The sequence below is a fragment of the Hippoglossus stenolepis genome, chromosome 12 (genome assembly GCF_022539355.2).
Source record: "Hippoglossus stenolepis isolate QCI-W04-F060 chromosome 12, HSTE1.2, whole genome shotgun sequence".
NCBI lineage: Eukaryota > Metazoa > Chordata > Actinopteri > Pleuronectiformes > Pleuronectidae > Hippoglossus > Hippoglossus stenolepis.
The window spans coordinates 13,644,850-13,670,126 of NC_061494.1; the positions used below are offsets into that span (position 1 = coordinate 13,644,850).

The window sequence follows — 25,277 nt, forward strand, 5'->3', positions numbered from 1 at the left end:
TGACGCAGATCAAATGCGAGATGCAAGAACACCCTCTGTGTGAGCCACCAATCCCACATCCTGCTCACAATGCTACAGCCCTCTGAATGTGAATGTGAGCCAGTCCAGTGAATTGGCTGCCGAGGCGAGGGGCTCTCACTGTGTCAGCTGCCCTGACAGAAAGAGACGGAGGGGCAGCGCGCCTCTATTCACAGCCAACACACGCAACTCGCACAGCGCGGGTAAACTACCTGTAGCTGCACAATCGGTAACCTCGGCTCTCCCGCGCTGCAGCTCGTTCCCACCGACTTCATTCACTTTTTTGTCTCTGGATTCCTGAACTTAGATCGGTGCTTGTGCAGAGGTGTGTGAGTAACTTTTCTCAGAGTTGCTGCCAGCATAAGCCTGTGTTGTTCCAGACTGTTTTGAGCTAATGCAATAAGCAGGCTTAAAGAGCAAGCAGACATCATTTGTTCTCTGTGGAGCAGCGTACGGGGAGCTGGTTGATTAATGAGAGGAATTAAAAGTTTACCAGAGTATAAAAACAGTGTAACTTAGGAGGAGGATGATGTACGTTCATTGTCTTTCTTCCCAAAGAGTCTTGCACATGTTACATGGACATACAGCTGGAGAAACTTGCCAATGTTTGTTCTCTCTTTCTGTTTCTCATGTTAACTTGCACTAGAGGAGGGGTTTGTCGAGGATAAGCGACAGGAGGAGTGTCCTGCACGCCACTGGGATCCACCCCGGGGCTGTGATTGGCCGAGGCCGTTGTGAGGGAGTCCAGGGGAGGCCAGTAGGAAGGTGAGTGGTCTGGGAGTCTGCTAGGGGGGCAGGCAGCAGCCGAAAGCAGCCGCTACTGCCTCTTAAAGCCTAGGTGCTCCTCATTACAGCTACAGACTGATAGACACAGAGCAGGGGAGGGCTGGAGACAGAGAGAGGGACGAGGAAGGAGAGAGAGAAATTGTGCACAGGGACAGTTAGGAAATAAGCAGTCCTACTCGTGTGCTCACCCTTCCTTGGCTGCAGCCTCCCCACTGCACTACCTGAGGCACACATACTGACACACACATACACACACTCACACCCGGGAGGTGTTTCAGGGAGGTTAACAGGGCTAACAATCCAGGGAAAGAGGGAATTAAACAGTTTTTGTTTTCAATCCGCCGCGTCCATACTCAGGAGAGAAAAAGGGATTACAGCTTGTACTCCTGCCCCACTTATTCCTGTCTTCTGCATTTTATTGTTACTGAGTTACTTTGGAGATTTTTCGGATACAACCTTCTTGAATTGTTGGTCCGAGCAAAGAGAGGCATGGCACACGGACAAAAGAGCCACAGGTGGGCATTAACCCAGGGCTCCTTCAGCTTGGCACTGGGCCTGTCGCTCCTCTCCCTCCTGCTCCTCACCGTCTCGGCCGCAGATGAGTACGACTACTACAGTTGGCAGTCGGACAACTTCCACAATGGCCGCTTCTACACCAAGCAGCCCCAGTGTGTGGACATACCAGCTGACCTGCGCCTGTGCCACAACGTGGGCTACAAGAAGATGCGGCTGCCCAACCTCCTGGACCACGAGACCATGCCAGAAGTCAAGCAGCAGGCGGGCAGCTGGGTGCCCCTCCTGGCCAAGCGGTGCCACGCTGACACCCAGGTCTTCCTGTGCTCGCTGTTTGCGCCAGTGTGCCTGGACCGACCCATCTACCCCTGCCGCTCGCTGTGTGAAGCCGTGAGGGACAGTTGTGCTCCGGTGATGGAGACCTATGGCTTCCCCTGGCCGGAGATGCTGACCTGTGACAAGTTCCCCATTGATAACGACCTCTGCATCCCCATGCAGTTCACTGGGAATCACGTGACGCAGCCACCAGGTAGGGAAACTGACAAACACACACACACCTTCATTCAAACATACTGCTCCACAATAGTGTAAACACCTGAAAAAGTTAGTACAGCTTAAAAGAGTCACTTGTCAAACTTATGGTAGAATGTGTTTTTGGCAAAACGTTAACTTGACATTTTGCACAAGCTCTAATTTGAATATCAAAATACAAAATGTCACGTGAGAAGCTAATTAACTACAACACAATCAGTTTCAGTTGAATAAGTACATAAATAATATTTGAATAAAACTTTGAAAAAGCATGCTGTATTAATGTGTTAATTATATGTTCAGGTCAGGGTTTAAATCGAGCAAATCACAAAGATATTTTTTGATTAATGAAATGGTAAACAATACATGTATCCGCATGTATCTTAGATAACACATCAGATGCAAAGCTGAAATGGTTTTCCGATGACTTGTGTTGAGTGCAGACACACATGTAGAAATAAAATACTATCAACACATGTTAAACAAATGTGGAACAAGTGAGTTTGTGCCTGCATTGCACATTTCAGGAATTTGATTCACGTCACCAACAAAACTAATAAGACAGATGAGTGTTCAGAGTCAGCAACAGTGGGAGCCTGAAAATGGCTGGGAGGCTCACATGGTTTTCCCAGCACTGCGATGAGGCCAGATAAAAGTTTTAAGTGAGAGACGATCCGGAGGAGGTCAGTGAGGGAGACGGGGGCAAGAGGAGGTTACAGGGGAAAGTTCTCGGGTAACTGGACAGTTTAGGATGGCTCCCTGCCATTTACATATACGCCTCAGGGTGAGACAGACGGAGAGAGACGCACACAGGAGACGCAGAGACTACAGCAACCGGACCCCTCACTCAGTTAAGATAAATGCACCAAGATGTTAACAAATCTTGACTGAAAAGGTGATGTGCATTGCAAACACACACACACACACACACACACAAACACACACGCACACACAGCTTTATCTGCAGTCGTCCATCAACAGCTAATCAATCAATCTAACAACTGAGCGAATGGAGAATGTCCCATTTGAAGTCATGCATGCAACTCACAAGCTGGTCTGCAAAGTGTCAGTACACAAACAAATAAACCCGAGAAGGATAAAATTTGAGGAAAAGTGACTACACTGCTGTTTCTAAGAGAGAAAATGTTGTACAATTTTATACAGAAAAGTCAACGGGCCAGATGGGCCAATCATGAGCTGTGAGTGGGAACTAAATTGAGAAATAGGTGTGTGAGTGCATGTGTGTGTGCTTGTGTGTGCTTGTGTGCACCGCGACTACTTAAGCAGCCTCTTCACAAAAGCGGAGAGGGGGAGAGAGGGAGTTGATGAGGGACTTGAGGCAGTGGAGGGGGACAGTCCCCACTGTGTCCCTGCCTGCTCAGCTTTTGTTGGGTCTGGCAGCCGGCAGGCCAATTAGCTAGAAGGCCAATTACTGAGCTCCCGCTAATTAGTCGACATGACAGGACAAGAGAGGCAGGCAGAGAATGGGAATAGCTAAAAGTCTGTTTGTCCCCCGAGAGAGCCGAGTGGAAAGGAGAGAAAAGGAGAGGGGAGCCGGAAAGTAAAGAGACGCAGACGAGGAGAAAAGCTGCTTCCTGCAGCATAAAGTGTCTGCCTCTCTGCTTTCAAGCAGGACTCAAAGAAAACAGTTTCTTATGCCACTTCTTACCTTTAACCATTTATTGTCATTTTTCATCTACTTTGATTGAAATGTTCCTGTTAAGATAGGATCCGATTTATAGAGTAAATGCATTTCCTTAACTTAAACTATTCTTTGATATTCTAAAAGTTCACAGCAACTATCCCTGATCAAAAAAGTGTGAAAATATTATTGTAAGATATTTCGAGTAGATTCTAGAAGTAAAGAGCCGACTTACTGAATTAGGAAAAAATGGCTGCAATGTTTTTCTAGGACAGGCATCAAAAATGTGACATTTTGGCTTTGCAGAGCCACAACTCCTTCTTTTACATGCTCGTCGAGAAGGAGGCGGCTCAAACTGTCGCACCGGGTTTGTTGATCCTATCTTATCAAATAATGAGCAGAGGCAGAGAGATTAGAAAGTGCTGCGAGATCAATTAAACTATATAAAGTGATCTTTGTTATTCAGCAGTTTTAAGAACACAGACAAACGTGTTGAATTAAAAGGAACAAATTAAAATGGAGTATTGGTTAAGTTTAAAAGGTTAATTTGTGTGCATGTGTTTGTCTGTGTATGTGCATGCATGTGTGTGCACGTGCATGTGTCTATTTGAAACTGAGAGTTAACCCATATCCTTTCTCGCCCAGAGGCTCGGTCTTTGACATATTGTTAAGAGGCAGAGATTCTCAGATGTGCCGATGAGGCCATCCTGAGGACAAGCTTTTGGCTCTAAAACACAGACACACACAGAAACAGGTGTACATGCACACACACAAACATGGCCAGTAATAACAAAAAGGAATTTTCGTAGAAGTGAGTTTCCCAGGAAGCCTCAGTGTCAAAAGAACACAGATGATTCTCTTTGCACAGGTTCATATACAAAGGGACTGCTGTGGAGATCTAGGTGGATGCTGGGGAGTTGATCGATCACATGAATTAAGTGCTGTTGTACCTGCTGCTCCTCTTGTCCCGGTGATATCTGAGCTATTCTGCAATTACATGATACGGCACGGTTCGAGGGCTCCTGTGGAAACTGTGGACCACCACCAGCATCTGAGCTCAGGTTGTGTGAGTGTGTGTCTGTGTGTGTGTCTGTGTGTGTGTGTGTAGGTGCTCGGGTGTGAGTAACTGGGGCCCACGGGGTGTGAATGTGTGAAACACAAGTCTGTAGATATTATACCAGGGAAGACAAGCTGCTTGCTGACAAAAGAAGCACCAAGGTATCCAGGGAGAATAAAAGGCCAGCTGAGCTCAGTGTGTGAGGCTGAGCAGCCGTCAGCTCCACCGTATGGATTTAATGATGCTGCCTTTATCAACTGTCAGCATCACAAAATAATAAGGTTTGATAACTGAAAGAAGGATTCTGCTTTAGTGCAACTGCACAACTCAAATTGTGTGTTTCCACAGAAAAATGCTCCTCGAGACAATATGCACGTTGTCCCGTGAAAGTGGTTGAAATTGCATGGTGTGAAAGATATTGTCTGTCCTCGCTGTCCTCATTGATGTGGCTAGTGTAAGTTACAGCCGCGCTAAAGGAGACGGGCAGCGCTGTCAGGTCCCCAGCAGCACAATGGACACTACTCATGTGGCCCTGGCTGCTATATGAAAGGGAAAATGTGATCCAATGGTCTGTGCACGGAAGACTGCCTGGGCCTTTTTTTTGATAACGTGTTTTCTCTTCTGTGTAGGGCTCCTACAGATGCGAGGAGCGGGCCGTGCTTTAGGGGCCCCGGGGGCAGCCTGCGGGCCGTGTGTAGCTCCTCCTCTGACGGTCTGCATGCCGCATTTAAACAGATGTTAAGCCGTCTGACATAAATCACACGCCACATTTCATCCCCGGCACAGTACCGTTTTATGTCATAAGTGTTGCTGCTCATAACTTTAAGGGCCCAAATGAGGCATGAGATAGTGACTCGCGCATACTTTACATGGAAAAAAGGATTTAATGCTTAGGCTGCAGGGGACATGCTAGCGGATCACATGACGATACTGTTACATCTTTTGTGTAAAGGTGTGTGTGTGTGTGTGTAACTTTGCTCATACTATAACCAAGATTTACCCCAACTGTAAAATTGATTATAAGGTTTTGTCTACACTTCCCATCCCTCTACGTCCAGAGGACTTTCATTTTACAAAATATCTCTATCCAGACGAGGAAACAACTACAAACGCTCAAACAAGTATGAAGGGCCAGTAGGTGGCGATAAAGTCTACGTCTATGATCCGTCAAATACCAGAGAAGAATGCTGTGGTTGAAGTACTGTTGAATGAGGCAGAAGCCTTTAAATGAAGACAATGCTAAATTTTGCAGAAAATTTTTTAATTAAACCTAGCAGTGCCACACATATAGAAACTGGTATATAGCTACCATTGCTGCAACAGTGGGCGTGTCCAAAGTAGGCTGTGATGTCATTGAGTTTTTGAAAATCTGCACTTTGGAAGGTATTTGTAAAAATTTGGCCAAAATGCAGAGGAAAAGGTTAATCTTGCAAAATATCCACATTAGTGTTGACAGGGCGTAAAAAGTGTGTGTTTCCAACAAACGTTTTAAGGAGAATGTAATGACAAATTGACTTTGGCTTTGTCACTTAATGATGACCAGAATTTGAGCTGTAGCAATTTGCTCCTGCAACAAGTAATTACATCAAAAATGATGATTACATCCCAGTGGGACCTTCTATTCTTCCTAGTTCTCTTAAGCAACATTTATCAGTGTTTTTCTAATATTGAGGGTGCTGGTTGTATTTCCCTGTTTTCATTAAGGATCTCTACATAAACCAGGTTACTTTAAAGAGAAGACAAAAAGACAAGAGAAACTTGAAATGGAGAAAGTGACATGAACCTCAGTGCGGTGACTTTCTGTGTTGGGAAATTGCTGGAATCTTGTCATATGTCATTTCCACTCTGGCTCGGAGTTTGAGGATTAACAGCAGGACTTTCCAACAGACCACCTCCCTACCCACCCTGCTCCCATCATTCTTCTCCTCTTATCCTTAATCATTGACTCCCAGCCTCAGAAAATATTAGAACATTCTTCCCTGTGATTGGGAACATTAATGTTTCTGCAGTTAAGTCTATAATCCGGAGTGCAAGTGACGAAACGTCCAAAGTCGACCCTTATTTCCAAAATTTTAATCACATGGCACGGTAAAAAAAAACGACCTCAGATGATGGCAAAAATACATTAATGAGCTAATGTCCAAATATTTGCAGAGTGGAAACGTGTCCAGGAAAAAAACACCACACCAAAGCCATGAAGCAGTGATTTCCATCAGAACATGACGGCTCTTCCCCCGACAGAGACCCGACCACGAGGAGGGCAGTTGTTGCTTAATTGATTTCTCAGCGGCGTCCAAACGGTGGTTTTCGGTCCAAGCTCAGCTAAGTTTTCATGGAGGGGGCTGCGCTCTCCTGACACATGCTCTGGCATCAGCGCAACTGGGCCTCCTGCCAACGTACCACCCCTGTGAAACCAGAATGAATTCCTGTGGAGTCTGAATAAGATGCAACAGCTCCGAGGCAATCATTCAAAACAAGACAAATCCAGAGGAGTTCTGGCATCTCTTCATCTGTGTGTGTGCATGTGTGAGTGTGAGTGTGAGAGTGTGTGAGTGTGTGTGTGTGTGTGTTTCCATGCTCTTGTCCCAGTCTTCACGTCAGCACCAGACAATTAGAGGCCTGACCCTGTATAGGTCCCGCAGGTCTCCCGCCAGTGAAAGCATGGGAACCCTCGGAGGAGAAAATTGGCAGTAACTCCACACGAACATGGTTCAACTCCCACCGATGCACATACAAGAGACATACACTCAGCTGTGGTTAGGGGGTTCAACCTCCCCATGACCCGAGCAGCGGAGCATGCTGAACTTTGACCCCTCTTATTATCTGCCCAGACGCTGCGGTTAAGGCTGGGGCGATAACCTCTGAACCCTGACTCCTAACCCAGGGGCTACTATAGTCCTGTGAATGAGTGTGTGTGAGTAAGTGTGAGACATGGAGAAAAAGAAAGAATCATAATCATATTTCTCTTATCCTATAGGTTTGAGAAGATTTCTATACTTCATCCCTCTCTCCCTGACCTTGTCAAATATTATACCTAATTCTCTCGATAGGCCCAAGGCTCTGTTTGGTGGATGAGTGGACTGATATTAGATGTGTACAACCAGTCTCCCTGGGATTACATGGAGTTTAACTAGTAATTGTCATAATAAAGTTTTATATTGAAGAGTCTTTGGAGAAAATTGCAATTTAGCATGAAGCATGTCTGTGTGTCTAAGAAGGACGAGATTGAGCTCTCTGAAAGATGTTTTGGAAGCAGCATGAGTGAGAGAGGTGAGAAAGGTCAGATTAATCATATTTCCAAGAATATTTGGAAAGTTTTACACTGTATACAGTAATATTTTTACAATTTTTTTCTTCTCTCTCGTGTTGAGGCTGAACATGTGAGATCACACGTGCTTTTGAGCAGCGCGAGCATGCCCATACATTTTGAGTTAAAAATAAATTGAACTTGTTGCTTTGGTTTTGCCTCGCTGTTTCACAATGTGTGGTTGCCGTGTGGCCTAAATGGCGGCTGTGTCTGTTTACTGAATCACTTTTCACCATGTTCGGCCGCCGCTGCTCCAGCGTTTACCTTTCTGCGCGGCCAAGACCACGCCCGCACCGCCAAAATATACAACGGCCAGAATAAAAAAACACTTTCTCCAGTGTAATTGCAGGGCAAACATCAGTCGGCCGGCTGGACTATATATTCGCTCCACAGCAAATACACTCTGACAAGTTGAGGGGGGCTGCGAGTAAGTGCCTCAAAAGTGGCCAGGGCTTAACGATTTCATACCAACACAGCTTTGGTTTTGCTGACTGCACTTGACTAACAATGACCTCAACTCAGCGGCGGGATATTCGCTAATCTGGCACCATAATAGCACCAAATGAAATGTGATTCGGTGTAGTAATTATTTTTCTCTGCCCTCAGTGTCGAAGGCGTGCCCTCCGTGTGACAATGAGATGAAAGCCGACAACATCATGGAGCATTACTGCGCTAGTGACTTCGGTAAGTACCAGCTATTAAAAAAGAGTGGAACGCGAGTGTAAACACAGGACAACCAATTTTCAACGATGCTGTCCGGCAACTAGCGCTTATCAAGTTTCGAAGTGTGTGTTTAAGTATACTTTTTGGAAGATTAGTATAAACACAGTGTAATTCAAAGCAAGGCACATCCGATTTTGTGAATTAAGGTACAACTCATTGCCTGCAGGGGGCAGAAGACTTACAAATGCAGCAGCTACTGCCATCTTTGTCTGTAGGTGGCGCCACTGACTGCTAAACTGCTGCTGCAAATTTCCTCTCTTATAACTGGCTGGTTAGCGCATTTAAAGTTGGTCTCAAAATAACTTTCCAGCACAATTTGTAGCCTGAAGAACGTGAATAAGTTCGTGAGCCAGTAAAAAGTCAAATCACATTCTGCACAACATTCATAGGTTAATATTTATTAAATCACAACAGAAAGTTAGGGAATGAAAAAGTCACCACAGGGTTCATTGATAGTTACAAGGCTGTTTCATGTGTTATTTGAGGAGAGGTATTTAAAAGGCCTCAGCGTGTGCCATCATTAACATATCAGAGAATTTGTTTTGGCTTAAAATGTTCAGAAATATGCACTTAAAGCAGTAGATTGAGTTACAAGTATGAAGACAGAATACTAGAAGCATTTCATTGTGTTGGACAGTAAAAAGAAACAGCAGGAATGCAACTGTAAAAACATCCATCCACATTTAAATATCAAGCACGGTCCTTTGTCAGTGAAACAACTGATGCGTTTAGCATCATACATTTATCATACAGTACCAACGTCAGTGTTTAGGTTCAATAAAAGGCACTTTGGGCTTTTCATTCTTTTTTTTTTCACAATGTAAATTCATTGTTTTGGTTTTGGTCAGTCACTATTAAACTCACAACAAGGAGAGAAAAGTATTCCCTCTTTTAGCTAAATCCCTCTTCTTATAATTCAATAATTTAACAGCTTCCAGTCCCCAATGTCCATTCAACAATATTTTCCAGACTTTCCACTTTCACCGCAGTAATGAAATGTACACACAGTCAGAATATAATTATTTCATTATTAAATTTGCTCGTGGAGCCTTTTGGCCCGTCGTACTCGGCAGCTGATGGAATTCTGCTTGCACACACTATTGCCCCCGTCTGCAGAGTAACCTGCAATATAAAAGTCACCAAGTTTCGTAATCTTCTGGGAATTACCCACATCTCCAGATGATGAGCCATTATAAATCATAACTTAATAAACACAACACATCCAACAACAAAGTACGTCTTTGTGCACAATGCTCACACTCTGGGCTGCAGCCAGAACACATGTTCATCCCCTACAATCACTCATGACTCGACCAAATCACCGATATTTACTTGCGTGATTAATTGCAGCATTGCACATCTCAATCTTTTAAAATGAGAGCAACACACGGTTTCTTTCTTTTCATAAGAATGAAACATGATCACACGTGAAGGCAGATAGCCAGACAGTTTATTGGCTATATGACTGGATGAGACATGGGGATGAGTAGAGCCGTCAAGATAACCATGACGTATGGATTTGGAGATCAAGGCCCGGTGTTATTCTATAGGGCGATAGCTGATTACAGCTTGATCTAACGTCTCGTGAATGCTGTAACCTATTCATGCGGTTCACCCTGAGAGCGTTTTGAACATTGTGTTTTGTTACACTTTACTTTTGATGTCTGATCTCTCCACATTCCTGGTTGTACCATCCAGTAAGCATGGTAAAAAAAATAACAAGAGTTGAGAAAAGAAAAGCAGCTGGGATGAGAGTCTGGCAGGAACGTGCCGCCTACACCTGGTCCGTACGGAAGGGGGAGGCCCCTCGATGTAGCTCAAAGAAAATCTGTGTTGCCTCAAAATGACAGCGCACCTCTCTCTGCGTTTCCTCTCATCAACTTCTACCTCTACTCTTCCTCTGCAGACTGTAAAAGGAAAAGTGAGTTTGTATAATGATGTGTCCACAGCTTGTCACAAGAAAACTGGCCAGGCTTCAAAGTGGGTGTCTGAATATAGCTGAACGAGTGGTGGGATGCTACAAAGTACATTTACTTCATTACTGTAACTAAGCACATTTTCATGTATCTGTACTTTTTACTTTTATTCTCCTACATATATAAGCAAATATCTTTACTTTCTACTCATCTGCATTTTTATAACAAATTGCTGTACATGCTCACATTATTATTATTATTATCATTAACAGTAATTAGACCACTGATCCAATAAGAGCAGGTCACATTAGACTCCGCCTCCTGCAGCTGCAGCAACACTGGTAAAGAAACAACTAAAACAGATTAAGAAGAGGCCATCGCCAAAACTCAGCCATGGAAAGGAATAGGATTCAGTTACTTTTACTTTTAATACTTGAAAAATATTTAAAAGCAAGTACTTACTTTTATTCAAGCAGAAAAGTTCACGCTGTACTTTACTTGAGTACATTTCTGTGTATAATTTTAACTTTGACTTTGGTAAAACGTTCGAGTGCTACCTCCTCTACTGACCAGACCATTTAAATTGAATCATGGTGGGAAATTATTTTATCCTTGCTATCTTTTTGCTGAATGTATACATGAATGCATTCATTCACACACGCTCGCCTGTGCCGGCACGCAAACGCAGCACATAAACACACGTCCTCAGTTGAAGGAGCTGGATGTGAATCAGGACGTGGATGAAAGGAAACTCAGCGCACACATACCTTCTTGAACATGCTATCACTTCACATGTACTGAATTTCGTATCAGAGTGTACCCTGGGCTGTTTATGCAACTGCAGACGAGCAGGCGAGAAGTGAAATGGCAGTCTTCCAGCGGGGCTTGGGTACATAGCGATGCTTCATGCCGACCCCGCGCCTTTGCCCGGGCCTGTGATTGATTTCACCTGTCAGAAAGTTCACCCAGAGAATTCCACTCTCAAATGCTTGGCAGTTCAATTTTAATCTCTCCTATAACTTATTAACACGACGCTCCTCCGCTTTTTCATTAGGCGGATAAACCCGATTTTTTTGCTGTAGCCAAACTCCACAAATGCAGGAAACATAAACAGCACAGAGGTTATCTGTTCTGCACAAAAAGCAAAGAGAGGAACAAAAACAAGCACGAAAAAACCTGACCTGAAGTTGAGTGCTGCAAGATTGGACCTGAGACTAGATATAACTTTATTTGACACTTGAAAACACATACAATCAAGTTGAGTTTTGACCCAGAAAAAGACCTGAAACTATTTCATTTGAGGGTCAGCACTGAGTAAAGCTGCTTTCAGACCTGCTCCGCACTTTCTCCAGATCTTTCCCTGCCAGGCCCCTAGTAAAGACTCTGGATAATGTCCGAATGAGTCCACGTGGACATTGGTGACAATTCTGTGTCGCAAAACTGAAGAAAAATCCGCAAATGACTACAAATATTTCAGGATGAAAAAGAGGAGCCATACATGTAGAAGACCCTGATGAGGATGTCAGTTTGGAAAGAAGAGATTCAAGAGCTTTTGGTGATTTGGGCCAACCCCAGTGTTGATGGGCTGTAAACTCCTCAGCAGGATTTATACATTACGTCCTGCCTCCTCCTTCATATTGTGAATATGTCTGACTGGAGAATCTCCTGCTGCAATGTTCATATGTGAAAGTAAAAATCTGGAGAAAGTCCGGATCATGTTCTGCTGACATTCTGCAGAAGACTTGAACTTGTGCCAAACGACCTAAAACTTGCCTCTGTTGTTGTTCCATAAATATGTCCTTCTCACCGTTTATGGTTTTCCCCTAAGTCAGACACACAAACACACACACAGGATGTAGTTGTTGTATTTGTATGCTGTGGGAGATGTTAAACGCTGATACCTGGGAGAGGTGTAAAATAGCTACTTCTCTGGCACAGCCGGACGAAAATGTCCCAGCTGCTCAGAGTCGAGGGGAAACAGGGGAATCAGGATGACACGTTAACAGCTTCTGGGAAGAAATATCTGTGATTTATATTAAGTTTAAAAGTTAACACGTCTCCCTGTCTTCTTTCTCAGCCCTCAAGATGAAAATTAAGGAGGTGAAGAAGGAGAAGGGCGACAAGAAGCTGATTGCGGCGCAGAAGAAAAAGCGGGTGTTGAAGCAGGGCGTGCTGAGGAAGAAGGACCTGAAGAAACTGACCCTGTACATCAAGAACGGCGCCAACTGCCCGTGCTCGCAGCTGGACAGCCTGGGCTCCAACTTCCTCATCATGGGCCGTAAGGTGGACCAGCAGCTGCTGCTCATGTCCATCCACAAGTGGGACAAGAAGAGCAAGGAGCTCAAGTTCGCCATCAAGTACATGAAGTCCCATCAGTGTCCCACCTACCACACCGTCTTCCAGTGACACGCCTGTGTACTCGCAGTACAGCCCGCGATCGCTCCTCACACTCCACCCTGTTAAATCCTAATTCTCGTTCCACTAGTGCATCCCTGAACCCCACATCCCCCTGCACGGCCTTTTACCAGCCCGTGACACCGTCCGGCGGGGAGTTGCAGGGTGGCCGCGCTTTTATTTTCTCAGCTTTATCGTGAGTCAGGTCGTCGAAGGGGGGTCGTTCTGATCCGCTGAGATGAATCAGGCATACTAATGTCGGAGAGGCTAAAAGCAGCACGCTCTGCAGCTCCATCCCAGACCCAGAATAAACACAGATTTATGACAATTATGAATAAAAACCGACATTTACACATCTACCCCCTGCTATTTAATAAACCGTCTTCTATTTAATAAACCTCCTTAACAATTCTCCTTTCCTTTTCTGATGTAGTAGAACCAATCACTTGTATATCTTACAGCAAAGTTATTGATAAGACCGCAGCATTAAGAAACGGGAGCCTAAAGATTTGATTGATTATAGACAGACAGGAGGAGGAAAGGCAGAGTTTGTTTCTGTGTAAAAAGAAAAGCTGAAAGGAATGACACGCTGGTGACGCTACAGTTAATGTGGGCTGTGCAATGGGCCAGAGCGCACACTGGCAACAGCAAAGCAGAGAAATGTAGATGACCCACTAAACTGTATGTTTTAATAATGATGTAAAAAGTAGGTAATTCAGATGAATACTAGATCATTAGACACAGGGCTTTTTTTTATTTTCTCCCTGCTGGGAAAGAAGACGGATGGAACGAGACAGACTGACGGACAGGTTGATGCTTTCACTGACTTTGTACAGAACCGTTTTTTTTTTGCGGCCTGAAAGAGGGAAACTTGAATCATTTTTTTGCGTTTTGAATCGGGAGAGAGAGACGGAGGTTGAGGCAGAGAAAACATCTTCCTGAAAACAAAGTGGAGAATAAAGGAGAAAGAACGAGAGAGAAAGAGACTCTGGACAGAACCAACAATGTTGGGTTGATAAGTCTCTGGTACTCGCTATTTTTCACTATCACTCTTCAAATGTTCCTTTTTTTTGTACTTACATTTTTAAAAACTTTGCTTCAGTTAAACTTCTATGGTATGAAAGCAGAAATCCTACATACAGACATAACGCCTGAATTCACTGTTGCCGTAGAAATGAGAGATGAAATTTTTGTATTTTCTAATCAGTTAACCTGTAAGTAGTTCTGTTACTGAAATACATCTTTGTTTTACAAAAAAAGTAAATGAATAAAATATATTTGAAATTTTTATAAACAATTCCTCTGTGAAATGTGCCGTTTCTTCTATCTTCTTTCATTATGATTAAATGACACAGTGCACTTATTCATAAAATAAAATCATTTACTGACCTAACTATCTGGATTAAATCTTACATAATTTCATACCTTGGCAGGTTCTTGGAATTTTATGAATCTTGGGGTGGAGCCAATCCCAGCTAATATTGGCCAATAGGGGAGGATGCAATCTGGACAGGTCGTCGGCCTGTCACATGCACGCAAAGACAAACAATCATTCACACTTATTCCTAATTCATGCTACACATTTATAGCCTGATTTTCCACTCACTGACAAAAACCCATGTTTGGTAAAAAAATCGGTGTTGTGTGAACTCTTTAAAGACGTAATTCGAGAAGCTTTCCAACACATCGCCTCCTCCTAGATCTGCGACAACTACAGCCAATCAGAGCAGAACAGACAGATGGGAAAGATTGTGTCGTGCTTCATTAGTCAGTCAACTGCAAGACTCTCGATCACAAGACAGCAAGTTGTGTAGTGTGAACTGCACAATGATCTTTCGACTTTGTAAGTTGAGTAGTAACTTGATAATACAGGCGATTTAGAGTGTGGGGGTGTATACCTGGAGAAAACCTATGCAGAGAAGATGTACACTCAGCACAGAAAGGATCCAGCCGGCTGTGAGTTTCAAAGCAAGCACATTCTTGCTGTGAGGCCACACTGCTAACCAATGCACCACAGACAAAAATACAAAATCTTAACTATACATTAATCAGTTATACATTGATCAGATTCAGACTATTTAATTCACTTTGAACCTTTGAACATGTATCATATTGAGACACATTTGGGCGTCAGTGATGTTTCCTGGAGTCGACAGGTGGACAGACACAAGCCAGCGGAACCAGAGTTGATAATCCCAAGCTTGTGTCCAGAACTATGCTGCCATGTTAGCACTGTAAAGGGTATATAAGGATCGTGAGAGCGCATGTGGCCTGCCCTGCACCTTCACTGCTCCCTCCAAAGGGAATTAAGACGTGAAACCTCAACTGCACTCTGTGCGATGCCAAAATCTGCCATATCCACACTGGGGCCCTCGATCTTACACAAAGCCTGGGCTACAAAACCACAAGTATTTAATGTTAAAGAGTAAAGGGGTGATGCGGACAGACAGGAGGCTGCAATGTAACCGACCAGCATCACCAAAACCACCCAGAGCTAAATCCAGACACACAGAGCGTATTCACTGAAATGAAAAGATTTGGCATCTCAAACGAAGTGAGATGGATAATTTGTGACACGGTACAATGTATATTGTCTTCCGCCCACATTTCCCGGAATGTGGAGACTTTTGGAAACTGCTCCAGGAATAAACGCCAGGAGAGTGATGACCGATTTCCAACTGATTGTGGAGATAGTGCACGCTCTGTCTCCAGGCTGTGAAATGGCTGAAACAGGAGGGGACAGGGCAGAAACATGTTGGACGGACTGAGCTTTTATTGGAGACTTCATAACCTTCGCTGTGAGTGAACAAAAAAAACAAACAGCAGCACCAGCTCTTGTGTGGTGGAGCAAAAAGCTTTAAGTGAGATGATGAGCAGATTTCATAAAGCTAGACGAGGTACATCAGCAAAAGGTGAAAAAGGAGCCAGGGAGAAACTTGGCTCCGTCCTACAGACACCCATCAACACCTCTTCAGAGGTCACTTCATGTAGTTAATAAGGGCCTGATGAGGGACTAGCGACACACACACTCACACACACGCACACAAACACACACACCATGTCGGGAAATTAATGACCACAAGCTGCTGTTGTCTCACTTTCCTGCAATGAGACCAAATTCAAACAAGTATCAGTTCCATCAAACATGCGTACACCATAAAGGCTAATTTGTGCTCAACGTTACATTCGAATACGGAAACGGACAGAGTTCCATTTCATTTTGTCAGTTTTTGATAAAGTCTTCTGAAAGCTGAAGGACGAAATAGAGCAGTACCATCAAACATCGTAGGGGGGATGTAGCTTAACCCTAACAGCTGCTTTTCCCTCTTTCTTAAGAGGAAAAATCACAACCTCCTCCATGTCCACATGTTTGCTGTCAGAAGTTGTCAATGCTCTCTAGTGGTTGAATTGCTTGTCAACTACGTCCAGGTAAAGGATGAATGGAAGTATGTGGGTAGTGGCGGTTACATTGTTTGAAACAGACGCATCTCTTTTCGTATATATAAAAGCAGCATAAATGAGTCTTAACACACACTGGTTACAGAAAGGTCCTGCAGACTCACACAAGCTGTAAAAGAATGGCCACAGTGTCTGTTTTGGCGTTGCACACGTCTCAGTGGTTACTCAAACATCAAGAAAATACTTCTCAATTTACCGTAAATTCTTGGCTGTAATGTAATTTGTCATTTATCATATTTTCCATAACCCACCCATTTGTTGTTCCTCTGTATTTTCTACATTTTCCATTTGTTCCTTTAACAAAACCCAGAGATATGTGATCAAATTACAACCTCTGTTTTCCATATTGGAGATGATGCGTGTGGAAGTTCATTTGGGAAATGAGCTAATGAAGCCTGAATGTGTGAACTGCAAATCAGATTTACACATACCAACGCTGAAACCAGTGGCTGTGAACTGCTGATCTCCTCCATTAATCCCAAATCAATCTAATCAGTGTGGTTTTATTTGATTTCTTACAAAGTAATGGCCAATGAAAGAACACATATACACAGATCCACTGCTCAGTATCAGATGTTGTAATTTAACTCCAGTTTTCAGGATGGATGGAGAGAACATTTCAGGAAAAAATGCAAGTCTGGAAGGAAGCACACTTCTGGGCTGCTGGCAAGAAAAAAGCTTGACATTTACTGCTGATGTTTAAAACTTCACCGTGTTCAGACAAAGTGTTGAACAAATTTACAAAACAAGTTTACTTGTCTTAAAAAGGCAGATTCAAAAGACCATTTCATTCTTTGTTAATTTATCAGTACAAATTGGAACCGTCTCTTCATGAGACTTCAGACGTCTCTCGCTGCAGACATGAACACCACCAGTGGGCACATGAAAACACGCACATGCTCAGACGCACGTTAATCAGATTTGACTAGTCTCGAGAAAGAGAAAGAGACCATTATATAACATCCTGGAGAGTCCGAAGAATTTCTATTAGTTGCAGCGGGCCTCTCTCGACCCACCACACAAGGTACCATTAAAGCAGCATTAGAGAGTAAGCCAACATCCTTCTGGTCTGAACCTTTAGACCACCTGTCTGCAGGAAGAGAGGAGGGAGGACAGCGGGATTCTTTAAACACTCATTTAAAAGGTGAAAGAGAGAGAGAGAGAGAGAGAGAAGGTGGAAACAGCAGCACATGAGAACGAGTGTACTGGCTCCGAGCCCTGGCCTGCGTCGCTCAGTAAAATGCATTAAAGATGTTGCGCTTTAGTGCGTGTACGTGTTCGTGTGTGTGTGTGTGTAGTCTAAGAATCCTCCATGTTGTGGGGACCTATTCTGTTTACACGCTACATTACAGGGACTTCTTTCTTACGGGGACAAAAAGCATGAACTGAAACATTCATGCTATGCAGTTAGGGTAAGGTTGGGTTTAGGTTCGGCCTTTTTAAGTCATGTACTTGTCCTTCTATCTTTGTGAGGACCATTTGGCTATTAGACAATACAGAGTGAGGACATTATGACAATTCATGTGGATTATTAAAAATCCATCACTGCAGAGTAATTTGTTGCTCTCTGTGACATACTCAGGTCGTTCTATTTTGTTGAATGATAGGATCATATACATCATATTTGCTCTTTTCCATTCAGTGCCAGTGAAGCACACATGATCGACAAATTCAAGCAGGGCTTCCTTGAAGGCTGCACCATTAATCATATTCAAATTGTGACCTTGATTCGCACCTATTTACAATATGTAATTGATAATGATTCTGCCACTGTTTTTAATCGGAGACATGAGTTGCATCAAAACAAGCGCTCCCTCTAAAGCAGAACCTAAAGCACCCCATAATGCTACATTATTTTTGTCCGTCAACCAATGACAACGCAGCGTTTATGTGACAAATAAATATAAAATATACCAATAAAAGAGAAAACCCTGCTCTAAACAAGAAAATCATGATTCTCATTTTTTCAGAATCGAGCAGCCCAACACTACACAGAACAGTAACATGTCGCTAATACTGCACATGCTGTTGGAGCCGCTGTGTTCGTGTCACTTTAATCTGACAGGGAACATGGCTTATATCTGTGTAGCTTTCTCTGCAGATATCACAGGAAAAAAACCTGAGTTTACTTGAAAGACACGTGAAATCGGATACATTTACACCTTCTCAGCATCTGAAATCACCTGCAGAGATGGATATGCATTTCAGTGTCACTGCTCCAAGCAACTTTCAGCAACTGAATTGCGGCCCCTCTCTCAAACCTCTCCGTTGCATTTACACTTTTTCGTGAAATTAGATCCCTCTCCCATCCCCCAGAGAAACGTAGTGTGGCTCCGTGTGAAAGAGTAATAGATGACAGTCAGACTGTAGCCTTTCTTCTGCTTGTTACTGCTCTGTCACACACTGACTCAGCGACACAATGACCCTGTGACAATGACATTCAAAGCCTGTCAGCCGGCCTGTTGCACCAGGGTGATGAGATTAGATCCACACAACACACAGACACACACACACACACAACAACACTGACCTGGCAAAAAGAGGGCAGGGGGAGAGAAGAGGCTCGGAGAAAGAGAGAGAGGGTGGGGGCGGGGAGACTGGTTAAGAAAACACCCACGCTGCTCTCAGGGGACTTTGGCTCTCGGAAACAATCACATTGGCCTCAGTGTCTCCTCGGCAGTGGAAAATGAATAAATTAACAGGTGGAGTAGAAGGCCTCCCATGGGCAGGGTCCTGAAGCCATCTGTGAAGGCCATCAGCGTGTCCCAAACCTGCCGTTTCCCCACTGAAGCAACATGTCAGAGTGGAGATTTACAGCCGCACAGAAAGCACACACAACCACACACAAACATCAAAGTGGACAAACTCGTAAGTGCAGCCAAACACCCATCCTCTTGTATTTATACCGAAGAGCGCCCGGGGTGCGGAGGCACAGACAAACCAGACACTGTCACAAACACACAAAGCGAAAACAATAAAAAGCTCGTACTTTTCACACACCCACGTGCAAACACAAACACTTGGCTGGCGTGCAGATTTACACCCGTTTTGGAAAGACAAGCATCAGCCAATAAATAAATCCGTTTCCTCGGAGACCTGTTGACCTCGCCCTCCCTCTTTTTGTTACGCACACAACGGCAGAGGTCAAGGTCAGGCAGGGATGAGCGAAAGGTCAGAGGGAGGTGAAAGTGTGTTGATGTGAATGTTTTGTGTGTGTGGTCGCGCTGGTTGATAAAACTATGCACCGAGTCAAAGCCCTCCTCTGTGGATGGGAGTTAGCAGCCTCCGTGTTTTGGCGGCCAGGTCGTGACCTCTGAACCCCCCCCAATCGGACCCTGAGAGACGAGGCGGTCTGGTCAGGTGGGACCGCGGCCACTAATTGACATAATCTCCCATCTTCTACTTGTCAGTCTCTTTTCAAACAGGATAATCAGTGTGGTTCAGGGAGAGTGTGTTTGGGTGGCATTCTGCTATTGTCAGGTGGGGATTGCCCCTGTGCCCTTACTGGTTCTCCCATCAAGGGTCCTTCTTGTCCTGTGTCTGCCTTAGAGAAGTGGATACAATGGCTGATTAAAAGACACACAGACACGCTATTTAGACCCTTAAGAGACATTTACTGTGATTTTAAATCACATCCAATGGTGTATGCAGACAATCCTGTAGTGAGAAATGGGTGAAAGCAAAAGACTTTGGACACGTCAACGACTCTGGATCTGGATCTGGATCTGTGTTTGAATGTAGCCAGGCCAACTTCGGGGAGGCTTATGTTGTATGTTATGTAGTGATTAAGTCTCCAAGACTCACTGAAATGTGTGCTGGCGAAAACTTTTTGAGGGTTTGGTTAAAGGAGGAAGGAACATGAAGAACTGGGAGAAGAAGTGACTCAGTAAAGTAGAAATAAACGAAAAAGGAAAATAATTAGTTTGCATGTTTTTTTTTTGTAAGAAAATGCACAGTCAACTGGAAAATGACTACAGAAAAACAGGAAGTTGCAGAGTTAGAGAATGAGGTATAGTCACATTAATGCAAAGTCAGCTGTTTGCTTTACAGACTTTTACTGCACATTTCTCTGGGTTTCATCCAGTAAAGGTTAAAATAATAAAGATGCAGTTTGATGAGTTGTGTGCTCATAAAATAATCCAAACACTTCCACTCTTAACTCTGCCTTTTGTAAGCATTTGTATGGTCTAAACCACAATATAAATAAAGGGTGGGAAAAAAAGGAAAGATCTCACTTTAGGGTTTAATTGCTCGCTGAGTAGTCGTTTGTGTGTGCGTTGCGAACTGCGTTGCATTTGGACAGTTGCATACTTCCAGCTGTGTTGTGAATGCACCATCTAACATGATCTAACTGTAACTAATGAGACTTTCCATTATCACATTATCGTCCTTTATTAAACTCTTCCTGTAAACATTTGAGAAAAATGCTCATCCCGATTCCCCGCAGGCTGAGGTGACGTCTCCTGTTGCGTGTTTGTCCGACTAACTTTCCAAAACTCAAAGATGTTCCGTTTACAATTATATAAGACGGAGTAAATTCGCAAATGCTCACGTTTGAGGGGCTGGAACCAGCAAATGTTTGGCAATCGCAATTTATAACAACTTATCCCTGCGATTGATCCACTAATCGTTTCAGCTCTTTACAACAGCAACAACAAAAGCTGGATTTACTTGCACAAACGTTTTCAACCTAATCTGCCCTGTTGGGCATTATCTAACCCCGGGGTGGGGGGGCGGCTTTTTTCCTATCAAGGGCCATTTCAACAATAACATCCGACTGACCTCCCCATCTTTTCCCTCACTTACCCTGATGTTGTAGTTCATGTTTTACTTCCCCTCACACGATGACTTCTCTCATTGTTTCCTAATCAATGATCCCATCTGCCCCTCACAACATCTCCTCTGCCAGGATCTGCTTAAGGCAAATCTCAGGGTATCATCAAACTCAAATGACAAAACACTTCACAGCATCCTCCTCACAGTGGGAAACAGCGTTCAATTAGTAACCTTATAATAACATATGAAAATGAATATGTTAGTTTGCCTCTGAAGCTGAGATAATGTGATTACTTTCAGGCCTACAAAACAGGGGAAATTTGATTTTAATGATTTGGCAGAAGCACCGCTCCATATCTCTAGTGATACGCAGGGTGATCCCAAAATGTGTTTCTCAAATGACGCACTGAATTTCACAATATATCAGAAAGGTCTGAACATTTTTATTGAGCTTTTCTACAATAAACCCAATCTCAATAAATATTAACACAAATCTGCTTTAACCAAAGTCCTTAAATGTTCCCCGCTGGTATTTGTCCTTGGTGTGAATACAGATGGCAAATCATCTGATTTCTTTCCACCAGCAGATCGCTCGCCCAAAACCGGTCTGTGCTTTCCCCCCTCTGCCTAAAACAATAACCCCAGCGAACGCAGCGCCAGCAGGCCAGCCTCGGAGCTATCGCTCCTCAGCGTTTGAAGTGTTTATGGACATTAATGATCCAACATTTCAAAAGAGCAGCACATGTTTGGCATAGCAGAGCACTTGGGCGAGCAGGGGAAAGCACGTCTCAATGGAAAATGTCTCATCAGAAGAGGTGTGTTGTTTTACACTGTGTGATGTGGAGGTTTGCTTGGTCTGGGTCAGGTGAGGAGGCCCATGGGATATCAAAACATCAACTTTACAATCACAGGAAAATGAATGCAATATAAAAACTTTCTCACACTTCACTATACACCAACTGTAGCTTCATTATTGATGAAACTGACAATTATTTTGCCATTAATCAAATTTGATTGGTCTATGAAATGAATGAACAAGCAGATAGAAATTTCCCAGAATCCAAATTCATATTTTATCCTGTTTCATTAGGCTCTGGGAAATTGTGCCATCTCTTTTATCATTATTTTCTGTCAATTTAATTATCAAATTATTAAAAACATAACCAATGATTTAATCGATTATAAAAGACAACTATCTTTGGCAGATATTAAATAACAGGTAAACAAACGGCAGAGGTCACAGGGAAAAGACAGCTCCCACGGGGGCTCTGTAGCACAAATGAGCCACATGTAAATGATCAACACAGCTTTTTTGTTTGTCGCTCCCCTCACATGATTTTGGAAACTTGTAGTGAAAGAAGAGACTGAAACATACACACTATCTTGACATAGATGGAGTGTTTCTCACATGCTGTGCACACTGATCTCTGGCCAAGACAAGCATGAGGTCAGTCAGTTCAGCAGAAACATTCTCTGTCCATCAAACCTCATTTTCCTCTCTGTCCAGATTTGTATGAATGTTTCTTTCAGTGCCGCGCTCTTCCTGTCTCATCTGAACTTTTAACTGTAATCTGTTTATCTCTGCATCTCTGTTACAGAGATCAGAGTCTCGGGGATGAAAGACGCGGAGCAGAGCTTAAAGACAGAGAGGAAACAGGAAAACGTTTTCACCACACGCCAGTCAGCGTCCATGAGTCCACACTGAAACTATGTGAGAGCTGGAGCTTGTGTTTCTGACTGAGAGAAGTCACTCAACTCTGTCTGTGAAGGATGCAGCCCCACTGCTGGAGTGCAAGGCCCCTGCATGTCGAGGCTTAAGTCCTCCTGCACCGGCCGTGGGTTTGTTTCTGACCCAGCCCTTTGTCTTTCCTGTTCTCTCTCCTTATCTGACGCCCGCTGTTGTATCAGTTATGGTGAAATGCCAAAAAACATTTCGTATTTTTGGACAATAAATCACCAAAAAGGGACATAAAAGAATAAAGGACTGCTGAGATACACCCTGACCTCTAGGTATGTGAATCTGTTGAGTATGTTGAACTAATGACACACAAGCAGGCAATATAATGCATCAGAGTGTTGCTTACTATTTATTTATATGTATTTCATTGACACACCAGATTAAACTAATACAGTGGACCTTCAGTGTGTTTGCACATTTCATTATCAATACAGTCGGGCTGCAATTCACTGCTGTCTGGTACCTTTTTGTACACAGAGATGCTTTTCTGTTGATGCACTGGATTGTTATGTGCAGGATTCAAACCAGTACTACTGGTACCAAACAAATTCACAAGTCCCCTTTACACTGGAGACTTCTCTCTGAGCACTTTCTATTCTTCACTTCAGGTGTTAGATTTCAAGAATTACTGAGCCCCGTGATGATCAGACTCACATCTTCAAACCTTCCAAGTACAACGAAAACACCACAAGCTTTTTGGTTGGACAACCGACCCTTATATCCTAGAGCCTTTGGATGTTTATTTTGGTGCTGGACTTGAATACTGCAAAAAAAGCAAATCCAGACATTAAAACCCAAGGTTCTGGGGAACAGAACATTTCTCTGAAGTTTTAAGGTTGTAGGTTTGATCCTCTGCGAGATTTGAAGTCCAGTACCCGGATGAAAGATTCTAGGACTCTAAGAAATATAGCCCAAGTGTCTGTCATCAAATAATTCCTGGCGTCAGAGGATGGTGAGAAGACTTTCAGGTTGTACATTTGATTCTTATGAGGCTCACTGAATTTTAAAGTCGAAAACTCAAAGTGAAGACCCGAAAGAAGCTCGAAGTGTGGATCGTCACTGTATCTCCAATGCTGTCAAAGAGATACTCCACACTTACATGTGCTTTTTGAGCTGTAAACTAAATTATATGACTGTTCTTTGATGGAACACAATAAAGCTAGTTTTAATAACACATTTATAACCAAATTTACAAAAACAAATTTATGTAGCGCTTTAACCCGTCTTGTTCAATGCTGTTAGTCAACCTCTCTATGACATTTATATATATTTGATAAAGTAAACGCCCTCTAATCAAAGGTGGGCGCTCGCTGCCCTCATTTTCAAATCTATGCTGAAACTAAACCTCTACACCACCACATCATTTACCATTCAGAGACGTCCCCCATACTCCCCAGCCCCTCCATGTCCTCAGACATGGCTGCTTCAGCCCCGGCTGTCATACACACACCATTTGAACCACAGGCTGAGTGGCACAGGTTCGAGTGGCTCAGGACAACCGTTGTCTGGACCATCAGGAAACTCCAGACAACCTAGACAACTTAGCTTTAGTAAGCTTATTGGTCAATTGTGTGTGGGTGCTTGGAAGGTTAATCAGATTTTCCAGATGATTTGGTAATTTACAGTGATATTTGGCTCACTCACCCATTTTGGCTAAGGCATGGCCCACAGGCTGTGACCGGTGGCTGTGTCTGCTCATCAGAATTAATTAAAGCTTCTTAAATCATCAGAGGGACCTAAACATGTAGCAAGTCATGGGACACGTGAATCCCCATCAGGATCTTAACTAACACCATCTTCCTTGCTTTTCTGGTATCGTATAATGTTTTAATGTCTTCAAGTGGATTGGGATGAAGCAAAATCAAAATAACAACTTTATTTAATGTATATCATGTGTTTTTCATAAATGCACAGAAAGGATTTTGTGGCTTCTATGCATTAAAGGGTGAAGCCCAAGACACGCGTACGGATGTATTTTATCTCAATGACCGTGAAACACATCTTTCATTATGCTGCATAGTAGAGATCTCTCTCCGTCTCACACACAGTGGACCCCTCCTCCTCCTCAGAGGGATGAAGTATTTGTTTGGGCAGACTCAGTGAGATCACAGTTACCAAGAGGGAGCGGCTGCAGCTATCCAGACCATGCAGTGAGACATTACTCTTGTTTTTTACACACACACTGCACCACACAACGGACATCACACGGTATCCAAACATGCCCCATTATCTGCATTACATGTGCTCTGACAGCGGGGTTTTGCAGAAGAGTAGGTTTATTCATCATGTGGAGAGACAGTAAATATCACAGAGAGCTAAAACAGTCCCAGAGGGCAGTAAACGACTTCCTACACCAAGGATGGGAAACTTTCCAGTAAGTGCAAATCAAGTGGTGTGTCAGCGAGCGCGCCAGAAGG

At 43.5% G+C, this 25,277-nt stretch overlaps 1 protein-coding gene and 1 long non-coding RNA gene across 4 annotated transcripts in view; one reads left to right on the top strand and one right to left on the bottom strand.

The window, feature by feature from the left end:
• Positions 1 to 25,277, bottom strand: part of LOC118118737 — a 149,784-nt gene that overhangs the window by 20,326 nt on the left and 104,181 nt on the right. The gene's annotated exons all lie outside the window — the stretch shown is intronic.
• On the top strand, positions 90 to 14,184 carry sfrp5 (secreted frizzled-related protein 5). 3 transcript variants are annotated; one of them, XM_035171999.2, is made up of 4 exons: positions 90 to 343; positions 665 to 1,846; positions 8,461 to 8,538; positions 12,571 to 14,184. In XM_035171999.2, exons 2-4 carry the CDS (start codon positions 1,294 to 1,296, stop codon positions 12,897 to 12,899), a joined length of 960 nt encoding a protein of 319 aa, XP_035027890.1. In that variant the 5' UTR covers positions 90 to 343; positions 665 to 1,293; the 3' UTR covers positions 12,900 to 14,184. The 3 variants fall into 3 exon arrangements, with proteins under 3 accessions (XP_035027890.1, XP_035027892.1, XP_035027893.1); XM_035172001.2 differs by having other exon boundaries at positions 97 to 247; XM_035172002.2 differs by lacking the exon at positions 90 to 343 and having other exon boundaries at positions 480 to 1,846.